A 23895-nucleotide genomic window follows, 5' to 3' on the forward strand; every position below is an offset into this window, starting at 1 on the left:
AGATGGAGATGCATGGAGGAGATGGAGATACATAGAGATGGAGATAGATAGAGATACATGGGGATGGATGGAGATAGAGATGGATGGAGATGGAGATACATGGAGATGAAGATAGATGGAGATGGAGATGGATGGAGATGGGGATAGAGGTAGATGGGGATAGTGGTAGATGGACATGGAGATACATGGAGATGGATATACAGTAGAGTCTCACTTATCCAAGACTCGCTTATCCAAGCCTCTGGATAATCCAAGCCATTTTTGTAGTCAATGTTTTCAATATATTGTGATATTTTGGTGCTAAATTCGTAAATACAGTAATTACAACATAACATTACTGCGTATTGAACTACTTTTTCTGTCAAATTTGTTGTATAACATGATATTTTGGTGCTTAATTGGTAAAATCATAACCTAATTTGATGTTTAATAGGCTTTTCCTTAATCCCTCCTTATTATCCAAGATACTCGCTTATCCAAGCTTCTGCCGGCCTGTTTAGCTTGGATAAGTGAGACTCTACTGTAGATGGAGCAATAAATAAATATTTATTTCTATAGTAAATATTTCTATAATAATGATTCTGTGAATTTGTAATAATTTCTGTAATAAATATTTCTATTTCTATAATAAAATTTTCTACAATAAATACTTCTGTTTTTGATGTGTTGACGAAGGAAGACTTTGATGGCTGGAAATCACTGGTTTTGTGGGATGTCTGGTCATGTTCCAGAAGCATTCTCTCCTGACGTTTCTCCCACATCTGTGGCAGGAATCCTCAGAGGTCTCTTGGAAACCCCACTTGCCTAGTGAACTACAACTCCCACCATGGTGGGTCAGTCCCCCTAAATTCCCTCCAGTATGTTCATTCCCTCCAGTATGGTCATGGGGGTTCCGTGTACCCAGTTTGGTCCCGATCTATTGTCAGTGGGGGTCATGGTGTCTCCGGATATAGATGAACTACAACTCCCCATAATCAAAATCACTTCTTACCAAACCCCTCCAGTATATTCATTTGTTCATGGTGGTCCTGTGTGCCAAGTGTGGTCTCCGTCCATTGTCTCTGGCTATCACGGTTTCTCTAGATGTAGGTGAACTACAACTCCCCAGAATCAAGGTCACTTCTTCCCAAACCCCTCCAGTATATTCATTTGTTTATGGTGGTCCTGTGTGCTAAGTGTGGTCTCCGTCCATTGTCTCTGGCTATCACGGTTTCTCTAGATGTAGGTGAACTACAACTCCCCAGAATCAAGGTCACTTCTTCCCAAACCCCTCCAGTATATTCATTTGATAATGGTGGTCCTGTGTGCCAAGTGTGGTCTCCGTCCATTGTCTCTGGCTATCACGGTTTCTCTAGATGTAGGTGAACTACAACTCCCCAGAATCAAGGTCACTTCTTCCCAAACCCCTCCAGTATATTCATTTGATAATGGTGGTCCTGTGTGCCAAGTGTGGTCTCCGTCCATTGTCTCTGGCTATCACGGTTTCTCTAGATGTAGGTGAACTACAACTCCCCAGAATCAAGATCACTTCTTCCCAAACCCCTCCAGTATATTCATTTGATAATGGTGGTCCTGTGTGCCAAGTGTGGTCTCCGTCCATTGTCTCTGGCTATCACGGTTTCTCTAGATGTAGGTGAACTACAACTCCCCAGAATCAAGGTCACTTCTTCCCAAACCCCTCCAGTATATTCATTTGTTTATGGTGGTCCTGTGTGCCAAGTGTGGTCTCCGTCCATTGTCTCTGGGTATCACGGTTTCTCTAGATGTAGGTGAACTACAACTCCCCAGAATCAAGGTCACTTCTTCCCAAACCCCTCCAGTATATTCATTTGTTTATGGTGGTCCTGTGTGCCAAGTGTGGTCTCCGTCCATTGTCTCTGGCTATCACGGTTTCTCTAGATGTAGGTGAACTACAACTCCCCAGAATCAAGGTCACTTCTTCCCAAACCCCTCCAGTATATTCATTTGTTTATGGTGGTCCTGTGTGCCAAGTGTGGTCTCCGTCCATTGTCTCTGGGTATCACGGTTTCTCTAGATGTAGGTGAACTACAACTCCCCAGAATCAAGGTCACTTCTTACCAAACCCCTCCAGTATATTCATTTGTTTATGGTGGTCCTGTGTGCCAAGTGTGGTCTCCGTCCATTGTCTCTGGCTATCACGGTTTCTCTAGATGTAGGTGAACTACAACTCCCCAGAATCAAAGTCACTTCTTACCAAACCCCTCCAGTATATTCATTTGATAATGGTGGTCCTGTGTGCCAAGTGTGGTCTCCGTCCATTGTCTCTGGCTATCACGGTTTCTCTAGATGTAGGTGAACTACAACTCCCCAGAATCAAGATCACTTCTTCCCAAACCCCTCCAGTATATTCATTTGTTTATGGTGGTCCTGTGTGCCAAGTGTGGTCTCCGTCCATTGTCTCTGGCTATCACGGTTTCTCTAGATGTAGGTGAACTACAACTCCCCAGAATCAAGATCACTTCTTCCCAAACCCCTCCAGTATATTCATTTGTTTATGGTGGTCCTGTGTGCCAAGTGTGGTCTCCGTCCATTGTCTCTGGCTATCACGGTTTCTCTAGATGTAGGTGAACTACAACTCCCCAGAATCAAGATCACTTCTTCCCAAACCCCTCCAGTATATTCATTTGTTTATGGTGGTCCTGTGTGCCAAGTGTGGTCTCCGTCCATTGTCTCTGGCTATCACGGTTTCTCTAGATGTAGGTGAACTACAACTCCCCAGAATCAAAGTCACTTCTTCCCAAACCCCTCCAGTATATTCATTTGTTTATGGTGGTCCTGTGTGCCAAGTGTGGTCTCCGTCCATTGTCTCTGGCTATCACGGTTTCTCTAGATGTAGGTGAACTACAACTCCCCAGAATCAAAGTCACTTCTTCCCAAACCCCTCCAGTATATTCATTTGTTTATGGTGGTCCTGTGTGCCAAGTGTGGTCTCCGTCCATTGTCTCTGGCTATCACGGTTTCTCTAGATGTAGGTGAACTACAACTCCCCAGAATCAAGATCACTTCTTCCCAAACCCCTCCAGTATATTCATTTGTTTATGGTGGTCCTGTGTGCCAAGTGTGGTCTCCGTCCATTGTCTCTGGGTATCACGGTTTCTCTAGATGTAGGTGAACTACAACTCCCCAGAATCAAGGTCACTTCTTCCCAAACCCCTCCAGTATATTCATTTGTTTATGGTGGTCCTGTGTGCTAAGTGTGGTCTCCGTCCATTGTCTCTGGCTATCACGGTTTCTCTAGATGTAGGTGAACTACAACTCCCCAGAATCAAAGTCACTTCTTCCCAAACCCCTCCAGTATATTCATTTGTTTATGGTGGTCCTGTGTGCCAAGTGTGGTCTCCGTCCATTGTCTCTGGCTATCATGGTTTCTCTAGATGTAGGTGAACTACAACTCCCCAGAATCAAGATCACTTCTTCCCAAACCCCTCCAGTATATTCATTTGTTTATGGTGGTCCTGTGTGCCAAGTGTGGTCTCCGTCCATTGTCTCTGGCTATCACGGTTTCTCTAGATGTAGGTGAACTACAACTCCCCAGAATCAAGATCACTTCTTCCCAAACCCCTCCAGTATATTCATTTGTTTATGGTGGTCCTGTGTGCTAAGTGTGGTCTCCGTCCATTGTCTCTGGCTATCACGGTTTCTCTAGATGTAGGTGAACTACAACTCCCCAGAATCAAAGTCACTTCTTACCAAACCCCTCCAGTATATTCATTTGATAATGGTGGTCCTGTGTGCCAAGTGTGGTCTCCGTCCATTGTCTCTGGCTATCACGGTTTCTCTAGATGTAGGTGAACTACAACTCCCCAGAATCAAAGTCACTTCTTCCCAAACCCCTCCAGTATATTCATTTGTTTATGGTGGTCCTGTGTGCCAAGTGTGGTCTCCGTCCATTGTCTCTGGCTATCACGGTTTCTCTAGATGTAGGTGAACTACAACTCCCCAGAATCAAAGTCACTTCTTCCCAAACCCCTCCAGTATATTCATTTGTTTATGGTGGTCCTGTGTGCTAAGTGTGGTCTCCGTCCATTGTCTCTGGCTATCACGGTTTCTCTAGATGTAGGTGAACTACAACTCCCCAGAATCGAGGTCACTTCTTCCCAAACCCCTCCAAGTATATTCAGTTGGTAATGGTAGTCCTGTGTGCCCTACAGTATTTGGGCATATCAGGTATGCGTGCCAGGTTTGGTCCAGATTCATCACACTGCTCTCTGGATGTAGGTGAACTAAAATTCCCAAAATTCAAGCCACATAAATACACACATATTTTCACATCTTATGTGTATAGATAGAAATATAAAGAATATATTTTGTAATGATGGAATATTGTATTTAAAAGCTCTCAAGTATGATAATAATAACTAGCTTTTCCCGGCCGCGTGTTGCTGTGGCTTATGGGAATCCTTTCCTGACCAGGTGGAATAGCAGTGAATAGCCTTGCAGCCTCAAAGTCTGACTGTGTTATGCCTAGGAGGATCCTTGTTTGGCGAGAAGGCGTAGCACCCTCAATCCAAGAGCCGTTTGAAGCCTGGCTCCTTCCTTTGTACGGGAATCCTTGTTTGACCGAGTTGAACTGCACTGAATAGCCTTGCAGCTTAAAGGCCTGGTCACTTTCTACCTTGTGGAATCCTTGGTTGGCCAGGTTGAATAGCAATTAATAATCTATGTATGGCAGGTATGAATGTTGTAATTAGTCACCTTGATCAGCATTTATTAATGGCCTTGTATCTTCAAAGCATGGCTGCTTCCTCCCTGGGGGAATCCTTTGTTGGGAGGTGTTCGCTGGCTCAGGTTGTTTCCTGTCTGGGATACCCTTATTTTCAGAGTGTCTTTCTTTATTTACTGTCCAGATTGTAGAGGTTTTTTTAATGCTCCCTGTCAGGTTTTGTTCATTTTGATGGTTCCAAGGAACCCAATGATAATGATAATAATAAGAATAATAATGATGATGATGATGATGATTCTGATGGGAATCCTTTGTTGGGAGGTGTTAGCTGGCTCAGGTTGTGTCCTGTCTGGAATAACCTTATTTTGAGAGTGTTATTCTTTAATTACTGCCCTGGTTATAGAGTTTTGTAATGCTGGGAGCCTGGTTTTGTTCATTTTCATTTACAGTAGAGTCTCACTTATCCAACACTCACTTATCCAACGTTCTGGATTATCCAACGCATTTTTGTAGTCAATGTTTGCAAAATACCTTGATATTTTGGTGCTAAATTTGTAAATACCGTAATTACAAGATAACATTACTGCGTATTGAACTACTTTTTCTGTCCAATTTGTTGTATAACATGATGTTTTGGTGCTTAATTTGTAAAATCATAACCTAATTTGATGTTTAATAGGCTTTTCCTTAATCCCTCCTTATTATCCAACATATTCGCTTATCCAACATTCTGCCGGCCCGTTTATGTTGGATAAGTGAGACTCTACTGTACTTATTATTATTAAGATTGGGGAATAGATCCTCTTCTTTCCTTCCTGCTTCATCTATTCATTGAAGAAAACCCGGACTGGATTACATTGGACAAAAAAACAAAACAAATTCTATTGTAGGGAAAACCTGGAACGCACCCATTGACAAAACCTGGATTCAATTGAAACAAAACCTGGAATTGATTCCATTGGAGAAAAATAAAATGGATTGGACTACATTGAAGGGAATACTTTGAACGGACTCAATTGAAGGAAAAACCTGGAATGGATTCCATTGAAGGAATGCCATGCCATTGATATAACCTGGCATGGAGTCCTTTGGGGAAAACAACTGGAATAGGTTCCATTGAAACAAAACCTGGAATGGATTCCATTGAAGGAATGCCATGCCATTGATATAACCTGGCATGGACTCCTTTGGGAAAAACAACTGGAATGGATTCCATTGAAACAAAACCTGGAATGGATTCCATTGAAGGTATTCCCTTGAATTCCATTGACAAAACCCGGAATTGAATTCATGGATGGGAAAACCTGGAATGGATTCCATTGAAGGGAAGATTTTGAATGGACTCCATTGAAACAAAACCTGGTATGGATTCCATTGAAGGGAATACTTTGAATGGACTCCACTGAAACAAAACCTGGAATGGATTCCATTGACAGTATTCCCTTCAATAGACTCCATTGACAAAACCCGGAATGGACTCCATGGAAGGAAAAACCCGGAATGGACTCCTTTGAAACAAAACCTGGAATGGATTCAGTTGAAACAAAATCCAGAATGGACTCCATTGACAAAATTTCATTGGGATTTCATTGGGAAAAACAATCTGATTCCACTGAAACAAAACCTGGCATGGGCTCCCTGGGCCAAATCTGAATTCCATTTAAGGGCAAACCCGGACCGGAATGTGTATATTGAGTGTGTGTGTTTATTGTTGTGTTGTTCCTTTCTGCCCTAGATGCACCCGCTGGGCCTGTGCAACGGGAACGAGGAGGAGGAGCTCTACGACTACGGCTGGGTCGGGGTCGTCAAGCTGGAGCAGCCCCACCTCGAGCCCAAGCCCTGTCTCTCCGTCCTCGGGAAAGTAAGCACACGGGAGAAGGGAAGGGTTGCTTCCTCGGGGGAAAACAAGGGTGGACGGCGGCCATCTTGGGGGGTCTTCCTCGGGGGGAAAAAACGAGGGACAGCAGCCATCTTGAAGTCTTCCTCAGGGAAACAGTGAGGGACGGCAGCCATCTTGAGGGTCTTCCTCTGGGGATACAACAGGGGATGGCGGCCATCTTGGGTCTCTTATGTAAAACCCAATGGACCACAAGGTGAAGAGGTGGCCATTTAGGATTTCTTTAGGGCGTGGGACGAACGGGGTGGCCATTTTGGATGTCTTTTTGAGGGAAAATAATACAAAACGGCGGCCATGTTGAATCTCTAGGAAACTGTGGGGTGAAGGGGCAGCCACTACAAATGTCTTTGAGAGAAAATGATGGAGAAAGGCGGCCATTTTGGAATTTTTCTATAGACTCCATTGGAGTGTGAAGGGATGGCAGCCATTTTGAATCTCTTATTGTGGGAAAATGGTGGAGAAAGGTGGCCATTTTGAATCTCTTGCAGGGAAATGATGAAGACAAGCGGCCATTTTGGGTTTTTTCTAGAGTCCATTGAAGGAATGGTGGCAATTTTGAATCTCTTGTAAGAAAATGATGGAGAAAGGCGGCCATTTTGGAATATTTCTATAGACTCCATTGGATTATGAAGGGATGGTGGCCATTTTGAATTTCTTGTGGGAAAATGATGGAGAAAGGCAGCCATTTTGAAGTTTTTCAATAGACTCTATTGTAGTTTGAAATGATGGTGGCCATTTTGGAGCTCTTCTCTACAGTCTATTCAAGTGTGAAGGGATGGTGGCCATTTTGGATTTCTTCTAGAGAGTCCAATGGACTGTGAGGGCATAGCAGCCATCTTGGATCTCTTCCATAGAGTCCATTCAACATTATCAGTCTCTTCTATAGAATCCATTGGAATGTGAAGAGATGGTGACCATTTTGAGTATCTTTTCTGAGGTATAGTAATGTGGGAAAAGCGGCCATTTTGAATATTCTATAAGAGACTCCATTAGTTTGTGAAGGGACGACAACTATTTCGGATCTCTGTAAGAGCCCTAGGCTAAGAGGGTGGCCATTTTGAATTTCTTCTAAGGAGTCCATTGGAGTGTAAGGCAAAAGGGGCGGCCATCTTGAGTCCCTTCTTCAGTGGGAAAGGGTGGGGCACAGCAGCCATTTTGGATCTCCTCTCTCTGGTCCAAGATGTGCTACACTTACCTTCTTTTATTCCCTTCTTCCAGGCCAAGCGTGCGGTCCAGCGGGGGGCCACAGCTGTCATCTTTGACGTCTCCGAAAACCCAGAGGCCATTGACCAGGTGAGGCGGGTGAGCAGGCGGGGATTATATCCTTGGTCAGGTGGCCATCTTTGTTGTTGTTATCCTTCTCTCAAGGTGGCCATCTTTGTTGCTGTCCTTCTCTCAAGGCGGCCATCTTTGTTGCTGTTCTTCTCAAGGCGGCCATCTTTTTTGTCCTCTCAAGGCGGTCATCTTTTTTGTTCTCTCAAGGTGGCCATCTTTGTTGTTGTCTTTCTCTCAAGGCGGTCATCTTTGTTGTCCTTCTCTCAAGGCGGTCATCTTTTTTGTCCTTCTCTCAAGGCTTTCATCTTTGTTGTCTTTCTCTCAAGGTGGCCATCTTTGTTGTCTTTCTCTCAAGGCGGCCATATTTTTTGTCCTTCTCAAGGCGGCCATCTTTGTTGTCTTTCTCTCAAGGTGGCCATCTTTGTTGTCCTTTTCTCAAGGTGGCCATCTTTGTTGTTGTCCTTCTCTCAAGGTGGCCATCTTTGTTGTCCTTCTCTTAAGGTGGCCATCTTTGTTGTTGTCTTTCTCTCAAGGTGGCCACCTTTGTTATCCTTCCTTGAAGGCAGTCATCTTTTTTGTTGGCTTTCAAGGCGGCCATGATTTTTATTGTTGTGCTTCTTTCAGGGTGGCCATCTTTCTTGTTATTCTCCCAAGATAGCCATCTTTGCTGTTATTGTCCCCTCAAGGTGGCCATCTTTGTTATGGTCCTTTTCTCAAGGTGGCCATCTTTGTTGTTGTCCTTCTCTCAAAGAGAGCATCTGTGTTGTCCTCTCAGGGTGGCCATCTTTGTTGTCCTTCTTTCAAGGCGGTCATATTTGTTGTTATCCTCCCAAGGCAGCCATCTTTGTTCTTGTTATCCTCTAAAGGTGGCCATCCTTGTTGTTGTCCTCTCAAGGTGGCCATCTTTGTGGTGGTTGTCCTTCTCCTAAGGCAGCCATCTTTGTTATCCTCTCTTTGTTGTCCTTTTATTAGGCAGCCATCTTTTTTGTTCTTCTCTCAAGGTGGCCATATTTGTTATTATTGTCCTTCCAAGGTGGCCATCTTTGTTGTTGTTGCCCTTCTCTCAAGGTGGCCATCTTTGTTGTTGTCACCCTTCTCTCAAGGTGGCCATCTTTGTTGTCCTTTTATTAGGTGGCCATCTTTGTTGTCCTTCTCTCAAGGTGGCCAACTTTGTTGTCTTTCTCTCAAATGACCATCTGTTGTCCTCTCAAGGTGGCCATCTTTATTGTTGTCCTTTCAAGTTGCCATCTTTGTTGTCCTTCTCCCGAGGCGGCCATCTTTGTTATCCTTCTCTCAAGACTGCCATTATTTTTGTTGTTGTCCTTCTTTCAAGGTGGCCATCTTTGTTGTTATTGTACCCTCAAGGTGGCCATCTTTGTTGCTGTTATCTTCTCAAGATGGCCATCTTTGTTGCCCTTTTCTCAAGACGGCCATTGTTTTTGTTGTCCTCTCTAGGTGGCCATCTTTGTTGTTGTCCTTCTCTCAAGGCGGCCATCTTTGTTGTTGTCTTTTCAGCTGAATGACGGGCTGGAGGACCCCCTGAAGCGGCCGGTGGTGTACGTGAAGGGGGCCGACGCCGCGCGGCTCATGAACATCGTCAACAAGCAGAAGGTGGCCCGGGCCCGCATCCAGCACCGGAGCCCCCCGGTGAGAGTGAGAGGATATCGATATAGAGATATTAATATAGATACAAATATGGGTGAATGACGGGCCTTCTTCGTTCCCTCTTTACAGCCGACGGAATACTTCGACATGGGCCTCTTCCTGGCCTTCTTCCTGGTCGTCTCCCTCGTCTGCCTCGTCCTCCTTGTCAAGATCAAGCTCAAGCAGAGGCGGAGCCAGGTAGAACCAGAGGGCAGGGCCTCAGGTCGTCACGGAGACCAGTAGGGGAGGGACCCAAAATGGCAGCCATTCCCCATTCATTTCCCCTCAGAAAAGGAATCCAAAATGGCTGCCGTTCCCCATTCATTTCCCCTCAGAAAAAGAATCCAAAATGGCTGCCTTTCTGCATTAATTTCCCTCAAAACAAAGATTCAAAATGGCAGCTGTTGTTTATAGTTTTCCCTCAGGGAAGGGATTCAAAATGACTGCCTTTCTGCACTAATTTCCCTCAAAACACAGATTCAATATGGCTGCTGTTCTTTATACTTTTCCTTTAGAGAAGGGATTCAAAATGGCTGTCATTCCCTGTTAATTTCTCTGTAGTTTCCCCTCAGAAAAGGGATCCAAAATGGCCGCCGTTCCCCATTTCCCTCAAAACAAATATTCAAAATGGCCGCCTTTCCCCATTAGTTTATCTCAGAAAAGGGATCCATAATGGCTGCTTTTCCCCATTAATTTCCCTCAAAACAAAGATTCAAAATGGTTGCCTTTCCCCATTAGTTCCTGTCAGAAACAGGATCCAAGATGGCAGCCCTTCTCCATTCATTTCCCCTCAAAACAAAGATTCAAAATGGCTGCCTTTCCCCATTAGTTCCTGTCAGCAACAGGATCCAAGATGGCTGCCCTTCTACATTCATTTCACCTCAAATCAAAGATTCAAAATGGCCGCCTTTCACCATTAGTTTCTCTCAGAAAAGGGATCCAAGATGGCTGCTGTTCTCCATTGGTTTCCCCCAAAACAAAGATTCAAAATGGCCACCTTTCCCCGTCAGTTTCTCTCAAAAAAGGGATTCAAAATGGCCGCCCTTCCCCATTGTTTTTCCTTAGAAATGGGATCCAAAATGGCCGCCATTCCCTACTAATTTCCCTCATAACAAAGATTGATAATGGCTGTCATTCCCTATTGATTTCCGTCAAAACAAAGATTCAAAATGGCCATTGTTCTCTAGTTTCCCCTCAGAAATGAGATCCAAAATGGCCGTAGTTCTCTACTAATTTCCCTCAAAACTGATATTGAAAATGGCGGTCATTCCCTGTTGATTTCCATCAGAACAAAGATTCAAAATGGCCACTTTTTTCTGTTGTTTCCTTTCACATAAGGGATCCAAAATGGCCACCCTTCCCCATTGTTTCCCCTCAAAATGGCTCCCGTTCTCATATTTCCCCTCAGAAAAGGGTTTCAAAATGGCCGCTAATCCCCCTCAGGAAAGCAAATTAAATTCCTCTCAAACCAAAGTTTCAAAATGGCGGTCTCCACATTGTTTCCCCTCCGAGAAGGGATTCAAAATGGCCGCCTCTGTCTCACATGCAGAACTCCATGAACCGCCTTGCGGTGCAAGCCTTGGAGAAGATGGAGACCCACAAGTTCAAGGCCAAGGCGGCGGCAGCATCCGCCAGCAACGAAGGGCCCGGCGGCCATATTGGGAGCGGAGGAGGAGGAGGAGGAGGAGAGGCCCTCAGCAGCGGGAGCAGCAGCAGCGCCACCTCGGACTGTGCCATCTGCCTGGAGAAGTATCTCGACGGAGAGGTGAGGCAACCCGAACAATCAAAAATGGCCACCCCCTCCATATACCTCTTTCCCAATATCCAATATGGCTGCCCTCTTGATGTATCCGTCCTCCTACCAATATTCAATATGGTTGACTTATTAACGTATCTTTCCCAATATCCAAGATGGCCACCTTCTCCATGTGTCTCTTTCCCAATATCCAAGATGGCTGCCCTCAATGTATTTCCCCATATTCAATATGGCCGCCCTCTTGATGTATTTTTTCCCCAATATTCAATATGGTCGCCCTCTGAACGTATCTCACAATATCCAATATGGCCGCCCTCTGAATGTATCTCTCCATATCCAATATGGCCACATTTCGTTGTATCTCTTTCCCAATATCCAATATGGCCACTCTCTGAATGTATCTCCCCATATCCAATATGGTCGTCCTCTTGATGTATCTCTTTCCCAATATCCAGTATGGCTGCCCTCTCAATGTATCTCCCAATATTCAAGATGGTCGTCTTCTGAATGTATCCTTTTCCCAGAATCCAAGATGGCTGCCCTATGTATCCCTCCTTCTACCGATATTCAAGATGGCTGACTGATGAATCTGTTCCTTCATTTCCCAATATCCAAAATGGCTACCCCCTCCAGACAGCCCTCCTGCTATCCAAGATGGCCAATTTATTAACGTATCTCTCCATTTCCCAATATCCAAAAATTACTGCCTCTCCACGTATCCTTCATTCTACCAATATTCAAGATGGCCGACTTACTAATGTATCCATCTCCCAGTATCCAAGATGACTGACCAGTGAATCCCTCTCCCACTATCCAAGATGGCTTCCCTTTCCATATATCCTTCCCAATATCCAAGATGGCCACCCTCTCCCATTATCCAAGATGGCCTCCCTCTCCCAATATCCAAAATGGCTGCCCTCTCCATCCAGCCCTCCTCCTGCTATCCAAGATGGCCGCTTCTCCATGTATCTTCAATTTCTACCAATATTCATGATGGCCGACCTAATGTATCCATCTCCCAATATCCAATTAATCCCTTACCCAATATTCAAGATGGTTGCCCTCACAATGTATCCTTCATTCTACCAATATTCAAGAAGGTCGACTTACTAATGTATCCATAATGACTGACCAATGAATCCCTCCCACTATCCAAGATGGCTGCCCTTTCAATATATCTCTTTCCCATTATCCAAGATGGCTACCATCTCCCAGTATCCAAGATGGCTGCCCTCTCCATGTATCCCTTCATAGACCGATATTCAAGTCGGCCGTCTGATGAATCTGTCCTTTTCCCAATATCCAAGATGGCCACCCTCTCCCAATATCCAAAATGGCTGCCCTCTCCATCCAGCCCTCCTTCTGCTATCCAAGATGGCCGCTTCTCCATGTATTTTCCATTTCTACCAATATTCAAGATGGCTGCCCTCGCAATGTATCCTTCATTCTATCAATATCCAAGATGGCCGACTTATTAACCTATACCTTTCTCTCCCAACATCCAAGATGGCCGCCTGCTCAAAGTATCTTTCATTCTACCAGTATTCTAGATGGCTGACTTATTAGTATATTCATCTCCCAGTATCCAATATGGCCACCTTCTCAATATATCTCTTTTCCACTATCCAAGATGGCCGCCCTCTCCCAGTATCCAATATGGCCACCCTCTCCATGTATCCTTCATTCTACCAATATCCAAGATGGCCAACTTACTAATGTATCCCTTCCTCTCCCAATCTCCAAAATGGCAACTTGTTAATGAATACTTCTCCCAATACCCAAGATGGCTGACTTCTCAATGTATCCCTTTCTACCAATATCCAAGATGGTCGACTAATCTATCCCTTCCTCTCCCAGCATCCAAGATGGCCGCCTTTTCAGTGTATTCCTCCCCCAATATCCAAGATGGCTGACTTATTAATGTATCCCTCTCTCAATATACAAGATGGTTGCCCTTAATGTATCTATCATTATTCAAGATGGCCTCCTCCTCAATGTATTCCTCCCTCTCCCAGTATCCAAGATGGGCACCCTTTCCCAATATCTAAGATGGGTGACTCATTGACGTATCTTTCCCAATATCCAAGATGGCCGACTTGTTAATGAATCCCTCTCTCAGTTTCCAAGGTAGCCACCTCGATGTATCCTTCATTCTACCAATATCCAAGATGGTTGACTAATGAATCCCTATCTTGATATCCAAGATGGCTGACTTCTTAAATGTATCTCTTTCCCAATATCCAAGATGGCCAACATATTAATGAATATCCCTCTCTGAAAATCCAAGATGGCTGACTTCTCAATTTATTCGTTATTCTTGCAATATCTAAGATGGCCAACATTAATGTAGCCTTTCCTCTCCCAGCGTCCAAGATGGCCGTCCTTTCAGTGTATTCATCCCTCTTCCAATATGCAAGATGGCCAACTTATTAATGTATCCCTCTCTCAATCTCCAAGATGGTTACCCTCAATGTATCTCTTTCCTAATATCCAAGATGGCCGCGTTCTCAACGTATCTCTCCCTTTCCCATTATCTAAGATGGCCGCCTTCTCAATATATTCCTCTCTTTCCCATTATCCAAGATGGCCACCTTCTCAATGTATTCCTTCCTTTCCCAGTATCCAGGATGGCCACCCTCTCAGTGAATCCCTCCTCTCACTATTCAAGATGGCCGACTTATTAATCTATCCCTCCTTCCCAATATCCAAGATGGCCGACTTATTAATCTATCCCTCCTCCTACTAATATCCAAGATGGCTGACTTATTAATCTATCCCTCCCTTTCCCATTATCCAAGATGGCCGACTTATTAATCTATCCCTCCTCCTACTAATATCCAAGATGGCTGCCTTCTCAACATATTCCTCCTTTTCCCATTATCCAAGATGGCCACCTTCTCAATGTATTCCTCCCTTTCCCGGTATCCAAGATGGCCACCCTCTCAGTTAATCCCTCCTCTCAATATTCAAGATGGCCGACTTCTTAATGTATCCCTCCTCCCACTAATATCCAAGATGGCTGATTTATTAATCTATCCCTTTCCCAATATTCAAGATGGCCGCCCTCTCAATGTATTCCTCCTTCTCTCAATATCCAAGATGGTTGCCAACAATGTATCTCTTTCACAGTATCCAAGATGGCCACCCTCTTAATGTATTCCTCCTTCTCTCAATATCCAAGATGGCCACCCTCTCAATGTATTCCTCTCTCAATATCTAAGATGGCTGCCCTCAGTTTATCCCTTTCCCAATATCCAAGATGGCTGCCCTCTTAATTTATTCCTCCTCCTCTCAATATCCAAGATGGTTGCCTTCTAAACAAATCCCTCTCCCTCTACCTCCCTCCCTCCTCCTGCCAGTCCCCAAGATGTCCGCCTCCTTAAAGGCACAGTCTTCCTTTTCCCTAGGAGCTGCGTGTGATCCCGTGTGCGCACCGCTTCCACCGGAGGTGCGTGGACCCCTGGCTCCTGCAGCACCACACCTGCCCACACTGCCGACACAACATCATCGGTGAGAGAGTTGTATATATGTGTATGTATACATGTCTATGTATATGTCTATGTATGTATGAGTATATATATGTGGGCTTTCTGATTGGTGAGAGAGATGCATGTATGCATGTATGTATATGTGTGCATATATGCATGTATGTATATGTGTGTGTGTATGCATATGTCTATGTATGTATGTATGAGTGTATGTGTGTGTGTGTGTGTGTGTGTGTGTATGTGTGTATATGGGCTTTCTGATAGGAAGGTTAGAGAGATGTATATATGTATCTATATGTATATGTTTATGTATGTATGCAGGTGTGTGTATAGTTACATGGGCTCTCTGATTGGACAATGAGAGATGTATGTATGCATATGTATTTATATGTATATGTATATGTCTATGTATGTATGAGTGTGTGTATATCTATATATGGGCTTTCTGATTGGACGGTGAGAGAGATGTATGTATGTATATATATGTTCTCTCATTCCTTCCTCTGTGTCTTTTCCTCCCTCCCTCCCTTCACTTCCTTCCTCCATCCTTCCCTGCCTTCCTTCCCTTCCTTCAATTCCTTTCCGTTCTTTCCTCCTTTCTCCACCTTTCCCCCTTCCCTTCTTCCTTCCTCCCTTCTTTGGGCTCTTCACTTCCATCCTTTCTCTTCACTTCCATCCTCCTTCCTTCCTTTTCTCTCCCTCCCTTTTCCTTCCTACTTCTTTCCCTTCCTCTATTTCTCCTTCCCTCTCCCTTGCTCATCTTCCTTTCTATTTCTCCTTCCTTCCCTCTTTTCCTTCCTCCATTCCTCCCTTCTTCCCTCCCTTACTTCCCTCTCCTTCCCTTCCCGACTTCCCTCCCTTTCTTCCCTGTCTCTCCATTCCTTCCTCCCTTCTTTTCCTCCCTCACTTCCTCCCTTCCTTTCTCCACCTCCCTTACTTCTTCTTTTCCTCCCTTCCTCACTTCACTCCCCCCTCATTTCCTTCCTTGCCTTCTAAACTTCCCTTCTCCCTCCCTTTCTCATCTTCCTCCCCTTCCTTTCCTTTCACTTCCTCCCAACTTCTTCCCTGTCTCTCCCTACCTCCCTCCCTTCACCTCCTTCTTCCTCTTCCTCCCTCTCGCTTCTCTCTCCTTCTATTTCTCCCCTTCACTACCTCCCTCCCTCCACTTCCTTCCCTCTCTCTCCCCTATCATGTCACTCTATTTCACCTTACTTCTTTCCCATTCCTTTCTTTCCTTCTATTCCTCCTTTCTTCCCTCCCCTGCTCATCTTCCTCCGCTTCCTTCGTTCCTTCCTTCCCTTCCTTCCTGCCTCCACCTTCCTTTCCTTCTATTCCTCCTTCCCTCCCTCTCTTTCCTTTCTTTCCCTTCCATATTTTCTTTCCTTCCTTTCTCCCTCTTTCCATTCCTTCCTCCCTCTCTTCCCTCCTTCCCCTTCCTTCTCTTCCATACTTCTCTCCTCTTCCTCCCTCTATGTCCCTCCATTCCTTCCTCCCTTCTTTTCCTCCCTCACTTCCTTCCATATCTCCCTTGGTTCTCTTCTTGTCTGTCCCTCTCTCCCTTCCCTCTCCTTTCATTCCATACTTCCCTGCCTTTCTTCCTTCCCTTCTTGGATTCCTTCCCTTCCTCCAATTCCTTCCTCCCTTCTTCTGTTTCTCCTTCCTCCTTTTCTTTCTTCTATTTCTCCCTCCCTTCCATCCTTCTGTTTGTTTGCCCCTCCCTCCCTTCCCTCTCTCCCTTCCTTCTTGCCTTCCTTCCCTTTGCTTCCTTCCCTCCCTCCCTAAATGCCCTTCCTGCCATCTCCCTTCCTTCCACACTTCCGTTCCTTCCTTCCCTCCCTTTGTCCATTCTTGCCTTCCTTCCTTCCTCCCCCACTCCTTACTTCCTTCTCTCCCTCTGTGTCTTTTCCTCCCTCCCTCCCTTCACTTCCTTCCTCCTTCTCTATCTCCTCCCTCCCTTCCCTTCTTCTATTTCTCCTCTCTCCTTCCTTCTTGCCGTCCTTTCCTCCTTCCCTAATTCCCCTTCCCTCTTCCTTCCACACTTCCATTCCTTCCTCCCACCCGCTCCTTCCTTCCATCTCCCCTCTCTCTCCTTTCCTCCCTCCCTTCCCTTCCTTCCTTCCTTCCTTCTGTTTCTCCTTCCTTCCTGCTTTCTTCTGTTTCTCCTTCCTTCCTGCTTTCTTCTGTTTCTCCTTCCCTCTCCCTTCTATCCTTCCCTTTGTTTGCCCCCTCTCTCTTCTTCCCTCTCTCCCTTCCTTCTTGCCTTCCTTCCCTTTGCTTGCTTTCTCCCTTCCCTCCCTTTTCCTCCCTTCCATCTCCCTTCCACACTTCCATTCCTTCCTTCCTTCCCTCTATCTGTCCCTTCATTCTTGCCTTCCTTCCCTCCTCCCTCCCTCCTGCTCCTTCCTTCCCTCTCTCCCTCTGTCTCTCCTTTCCTCCCTCCCTTCACTTCCCTCCTCCTTCTATTTCTCCTTCTCACTCTTCCTTCCTTCCCTCTCCCTTCCTTTCATCCTTCTCTTTGTTTGCCCCTCACTCCCTTCTTCCCTCTCCCCCTTCCTTCTTGCCTTCCTTCCCTTTGCTTCCTTCCTTCCTTCTCCCTTCCTTCCACAATTCCATTCCTTCCTTCCCTTTATCTGTCCCTTCATTCTTGCCTTCCTTCCCTCCTCCCTCCCTCCCACTCCTTCCGTCCCTCTCTTCCTCCTTTCCTCCCTTCACTTCCTTAACCCTTTCTTCTATTTCTCCTTCCTTCCCTTCTTCTATTTCTCTTTCCCTTCCTCCCTTCCTTCCACACTCCATTCCTTCCTTCCCTCCCTCCATCTGTCCCTTCATTCTTGCCTTCCTTCCCTCCTCCCTCCTTCTTGCTCCTTCCTTCCTTCTCTCCCCTTCCTTCCATCTCCCTTCCTTCCACACTTCCATTCCTTCCTTCCCTCCTCCTGTCTGTCCCTTCCTTCTTGCCTTTCCTTTGCTTCCTTCTCTCCTTCCCTCCCTCCCTCCCTCCTTCCCTCTCTTCCTTCTTCCCTTCCTTCCCTTTGCTTACTTCCCTCCCTCCCTCCCCAAATCCCCTTCCTTCCCTCTCTCTTTCACACTTCCTTCCCTCCCTATTTCTTTCACACTTCCTTCTCTCCCTTCCTTCCTTCTCTCCCTTCTTCCTCCTGGGCTGACTCTGCTTCCTCTTCCTTCCTTGCAGAGCCGAAGAAGGGCCTGGCGGGCGCTCCCTGCGAGGACCCCTCCCTCCTCCACCACGCTCCCGCTCCTCCCCATCATCATCACCACCACCCGCTTCCTCTTCCTCCACTTCCTGTCCGTGGACAGCAACAGCCACGCCACCCCCACCACCCAGCTCCTCCCGCTGCTGCTCCTTCTGGGATGCTGCTGCACTTGCCCCACTTCCCAATGCGGACGGCCATGGACCCCCAAGGGGGTGCCCCCGTCACCTTCCTCCATTTCGCACAACAACAGCATCATCAGCAGCAGCAGCACGTGCCGTATCCCCTCCCCTTCCGGAGGCAGGACAATATGACCGCCTTCCCTTCCTCCACGGCCTCGCCCACTTCCTGCTTCTCCCAGTACGAGGCCCTCTTCCAGCACTACTACTTCCAGCAGCGGCCTTACTTCGCCTTCGTGCCCCGTTTTGACCCCACTTCCTGTTTCCGGGGCTACTTCCCGGAAGCCACGGCGGCGGGACCCGGAAGCGATTCGTCGGAAGCCAGCAACCGGGGTGTCTTCGGGAGCAGCTCCACCTTCCGCAGCTCCCTCAGCAGCGATTACGACCCGTTCGTCTACCGCAGCCAGGAAGCCCCGCCCCCTGCTTCCTCTTCCGGAGACCACCTTTCCCATTGCAGCCTGGAAATGAACTACAGCAGCTCCTCCTCTTCCTCTTTGGAGTGGACGCCGCTTCCTCCTCCACCGTGCGGGTGCCCCACAGCAATGGCCGCCCTCTATGGCTTCTATGAGGAGCAGGAAGAGGAAGCCGGAAGTGCTTCCTCCTCTTCCTCTTCCCCCCGCGAACACCGGCCCTTTAAGAGGGACTGCGGCCCCCGAGGGAGGGGGGCGGGGAAGGGCCCCTGGGCCCCGAGAGACTACTTCCTGCAGCACCACCAGCGGAAGAGGAGGAGGAAGCAGGAGGAGGAAGTGGAGGAGGAAGAGGAAGCAGAGGTCAATGGCAGGAGGAACTTCCCCGAAGCAAGAAGAGGAGGAGGAGGAAGTGGCAACGAAGGAGCAGGTGAGAAGAGATCAATGGGAAGGATGTAGAGGAAAGAAGGATAGGAAGTGAGGGAAGGAGTTAGGAAACTGAGGGAAGGATATAGAAGGAATAAAGGGAAGTATATAGAGGAAAGAAGAAAAGAGGAAGGAAATGACAGAAGGGTGGAGGAGAGGGAAGACTATAGAGGAAAAGAAGATAAAGAGGAAATAAGGGAAGGAGGAAAGAAATAGTGAAAAGGGAAGGGTATCGAAGGGATAGGGTGAGAAGAAAGGAGGAAATAGGGAGGAAAGAAAAGATAAAAGAGGGAAGGACAGAGGAAAGAGAAGAGGAAGGATATAGAGGAAAGAAGAAAGGGAGGGAAGAAAGGGAGGGGAAGATAGGAAGGGAAGGAGGAGGAAATAGAAAGAGGGAAGGTAGGGAAAGATAGGATGGAAAGAGGAAGGAAATAGTGGAGGGAGGAAATAGGAAGGCTATAGAAAAAAGACAGGAAACAAAAGAGGGAAATGTAAGGGTGGAAATAAAGGGAAGAGGAAAGGATATAGAAGAAAGTATGAGGAAGGAGAGAGAAAAATTAGGAAGAAAAGAAAAGACAGGAAGGAAGAGCGGAAAGGATGGAGGAAGTAGAGGGAAGGATGTGGAAGAAAGGATAGGAAGGGAAAGGAGGAAGGATATAGAGGAAAGAGTGAGGAAATTGAAGGTAAGAATATAGGAAGGAAACAAGAATAGAGGGTAATAGGGGGAAGGATATAGAAGGAGGAAAGAATGGGAGGGAAGGAGAGAGGAAATAGAAGAGGGAAGGATATGAAAAAGGATAGGAAGGAAATGAGGGAAGGATATAGAGGAAATAGTGAGGAAATGGAAATAATATAGGAAGGAAAGACAATAGAGCAAAGAGGGAAAGATGAAATTGAGGGGATGTAGAAGGAGGAAAGAAGAAAGGATAGGGAAGTAAAGGAGGAAAAGGAAGGATATAGAGGAAATAGATGGAAGGAAATGAGGGGGAAAGATAGGAAATAGAGGGAAGTATAGGAGGAAACGAGGGAAGGAAAGATGAGAAGGAAATGAGGGAAAGGTAGGAAATGGAAGGAGGAAAGGATGGGAAGGAAATGGAGGAAAATGAGGAAATAGCAGAAGGAAGGATAGGAAAGAAATGGTGGAAGGAAAGTAGATTTGGGAGAAATTGTGGAAGGAGGGAAGAGAGATTGGAAAGGAAGGAGAGGAAGGAAATGACGGGAAGGGGAAAGAGGAAGTAGTGGAAAGGGAAGAAATGGTGGAAAGAGGGAAGGAAATAGAGGAAGGAAGGGAGAAAGGAGAGGAAGGAAGTGATGGGAAGGAGGAAATAAAATTGGGAGGATATAGTGGAAGGAAGGCTATAGCAGAAGAGGACGGAAATGTAAAGAACGAAAGGGGAATATATACAGTAGAGTCTCACTTATCCAACACTCGCTTATCCAATGTTTTGGATTATCCAACGCATTTTTGTAGTCAGTGTTTTCAATATATCATGATATTTTGGTGCGAAATTCGTAAATATAGTAATTACTATGTAGCATTACTGCATATTGAACTACCTTTTCTGCCAGATTTGTTGTATAACATGATGTTTTGGTGCTTAATTTGTAAAATCATAACCTAATTTGATGTTTAATAGGTTTCTCCTTAATCTCTCCTTATTATCCAACATATTCGCTTATCCAACGTTCTGCCGGCCCGTTTATGTTGGATAAGTGAGACTCTACTGTATATATAACTAGCTGTGCCTGGCCATGCGTTGCTGTGGCGAAGTATGGTGGTATGGGAAATAAAGTATTGAGGAATTGGTGGCTCCCCCAATTCAAGCCTTTCGGTCCAGAAGCTCAGCAGCTCAGCACTTTAACACACTGCGCCATCAGAGGATATTATTTCCTAAAGGTTGTGAATATACAATATAAAGATCATACAATCATAAGGTTAGGAGACACCCCTAAGGATCATCCAGTTCAACTTCCTTCTACCATGCAGGACGACACAAACCAAGCACTCCTGGCAGATGGCCATCCAAGATCTACACAATAATAATGCAAATCGAATCATAGAATCAGACAGTTAGGAGAGACCCCTAAAGGCCATCCAGTCCAACCCAACTTGCCATTGTACGATACAGTCCAAGCACTCCCAACAGATGGCCAGCCAGCCTCATAATAATAATAATAATAATAATAATAATAATAATAATATAATACAATCCTAAGGTTAGCAGATACCCCTAAGGATCATCCAGTGCAACTTCCTTATATCATGCAGGAGGACACAATCCAATCACTCCTGACAGATGGCCATCCAATATCTGCACAATAATAATACACATGGAATCATAGCATCAGACAGTTAGGAGACACCCCTAAAGGCCATCCAGCCTAACCCAATTCTGCCATGCAGGACACAAGCCAAGCACTCCCAGCCTCTCAATACTAATACTACTACTACTACTAATAATAATAACATCATCATACAATCCTAAGGTTTGGAGTGACCCCTAAGGATCATCCAGATCAACTTCCTTCTACCATGCAGGAGGACACAATCCAAGCACTCGTGACAGATGGCCATCCAGCCTCTACATAATAATGATAATGATGAAGATAATAATAATAGTAATAATAATAATAATAATAATAATAATAATAGAAGCATAGAATCCAAGAGTTTGGAGAGACCCCAAAGGGCCATCCAGCCCAACCCTTTCTACTATGCAGCAGGACACAATCCAAGCATTCACAACACATGGACAACGTGTAAATACTATACAATACTACACAGGGACATAGACCCCCCCCCCCTCTACCCTCACCACTTTCACAGTACACAAACAACCAAATGCATACTAAACATAAAGACAACCATACAACAGCCATTCAATACCACCACTACCTCAACAAGTTCTCACCAACACCACCAGACAACGCCACAGCAACGTGTGGCCGGGCACAGCTAGTCTATATATATAAAAGAGTGATGGAATCCTGGCACCGAGCAAAACAACAAAAATAAACACCCCCCAACCTCGAAATTTCACAACACAACCCATCATCCATGCCTATAGGTTGATACAACAAAAAGAAAAGTAAAATAAAGTCCTAATTAGAGAGAGAGCAATAATTGTTTTTATCCAATTGCTGCCAGTTTAGAGGGCTAATCCCTGCCCACTTGGTCTCCTAGCAACCAACTCAGCCAAGGGACAGCCAGGGTTCAGTTAGGGGACAGGCAGATTTAGGCCTCACGTAGGCTTCTTCCACAGATTGTCTAATTTGCACTGGATTATATGGCAGTGTAGACTCAAGGCCCTTCCACACAGCTATATAACCCATTTATAATCTTATATTATCTGCTTTGAACTGAATTATCTTGACTCCACACTGCCATATAATCCACTTCAGTGTGCATTTTATACAGCTGTGAAGAAGGGGCCTCAGATAATCCAGTTCTAAGCAGATAAAATAAGGCTGCAGGATAAGTGAATATGTTGGATAATAAGAAGGGATTCAGGAAAAGCCGATTAAACATCAAATTAGGTAATCGTTATACAAATTAAACACCAAAACATCATATTATACAACAAATTTGACAGAAAAAGTAGTTCCATGTGCAGTAATGCTATGTAGTAATTACAGTAGAGTCTCACGTATCCCACACTCACTTATCCAATGTTCTGGATTATCCAACGCATTTTTGTAGTCAATGTTTTCAATATATCGTGATATTTTGGTGCTAAATTCATAAATACAGTAATTACTACATAGCATTACTGCATATTGAACTACTTTTTCTGCCAAATTTGTTGTATAACATGATGTTTTGGTGCATCATTTGTAAAATCATAACCTAATTTGATGTTTAATAGGCTTTTCCTTAATGCCTCCTTATTATCCAACATATTAGCTTATTCAACATTCTGCTGACCCATTTATGTTGGATAAGTGAATCTCTGCTGTACTATTTTTACAAATTTACCACTAAAATATCACAATGAATTTAAAATACTGACTACAAAAACATTGATTACAAAAGGCAGACTGCGTTGGATAATCCAGAACATTGTATAAGCGAATGTTGGATAAGTGAGATTCTACTTTAATATGGAATAATTACTGGGATAGAATAATGCAGAACAATATAATGTATAAAACCAGGACAGTAAATAAAGAACAACACTTTGAAAGCAGGGAAATTGGAAATTCCACAAAGGAAACAATCAGGGCCAGCTAACACCTCCCAAGAAAGGATTCTTCCAGAAAGGAAGCTGAGAAGGGAGTGAAACACTGTGTATTACCAAAGTCATTATTATTACTATCATTACTACTACTACTATTATTATTATTATTGTGTTGCGGTCAACCGTGAAAATGAATACAATCTGGCTCCAAGTATTCAAAAACACTAAAATCAGAATATATAAAAATTAATGTGGTATAATAAAACAGAACAATACAGTCTCTAAAATCAGAACACTAAATAAAGAACAACATTCTGAAAACAGGGGAATTCCACATAGGAAACAATCAGGGCCAGCTAACACCTCCCAACAAAAAATTCACTCAGGGAGGAAACAGCCAGGTTTTAAAGCTGCAAGGCCTTTACATCCTAATCATTTTTCCTAATTGCAGCATTCATACTTGCCTCCAACAGACAAAAAAACCCAATCAGAAATATTGTATACTAGCTGTGCCCGGCCACGCGTTGCTGTGGCAAAGTATGGTGGTCTGGGAAATCAAGTATTGAGGAATTGGTGGTAGTTAAGGTCAAGGGTAAACGTTTTCCCCTGACTCTGGGGGTTGGTGCTCATCTCCATTTCTAAGCCGAAGAGCCGGCGTTGTCCGTAGACTCCTCCAAGGTCATGTGGGATGACTGCATGGAGCGGCGTTACCTTCCCGCCGGAGCATGTTTTTGAACTTCTGGGTTGGCAGAAACTGG

The 23895-nt window shown here is 45.1% G+C and overlaps 1 protein-coding gene across 1 annotated transcript in view; it reads left to right on the forward strand.

Moving 5' to 3' along the window:
* The window catches only part of LOC134294883 (E3 ubiquitin-protein ligase ZNRF3-like), a 36835-nt gene that overhangs the window by 9468 nt on the left and 3472 nt on the right, over positions 1-23895 (forward strand). Inside the window, exons 2-8 of the mRNA XM_062966665.1 lie at positions 6420-6545; positions 7800-7874; positions 9372-9503; positions 9591-9698; positions 11050-11265; positions 14664-14766; positions 17929-18963. Coding sequence (XP_062822735.1) covers positions 6420-6545; positions 7800-7874; positions 9372-9503; positions 9591-9698; positions 11050-11265; positions 14664-14766; positions 17929-18963 — 1795 coding nt within the window. The remainder of the gene's footprint in view (positions 1-6419; positions 6546-7799; positions 7875-9371; positions 9504-9590; positions 9699-11049; positions 11266-14663; positions 14767-17928; positions 18964-23895) is intronic.

The sequence above is a fragment of the Anolis carolinensis genome, unplaced genomic scaffold, assembly GCF_035594765.1.
Source record: "Anolis carolinensis isolate JA03-04 unplaced genomic scaffold, rAnoCar3.1.pri scaffold_26, whole genome shotgun sequence".
NCBI lineage: Eukaryota > Metazoa > Chordata > Lepidosauria > Squamata > Dactyloidae > Anolis > Anolis carolinensis.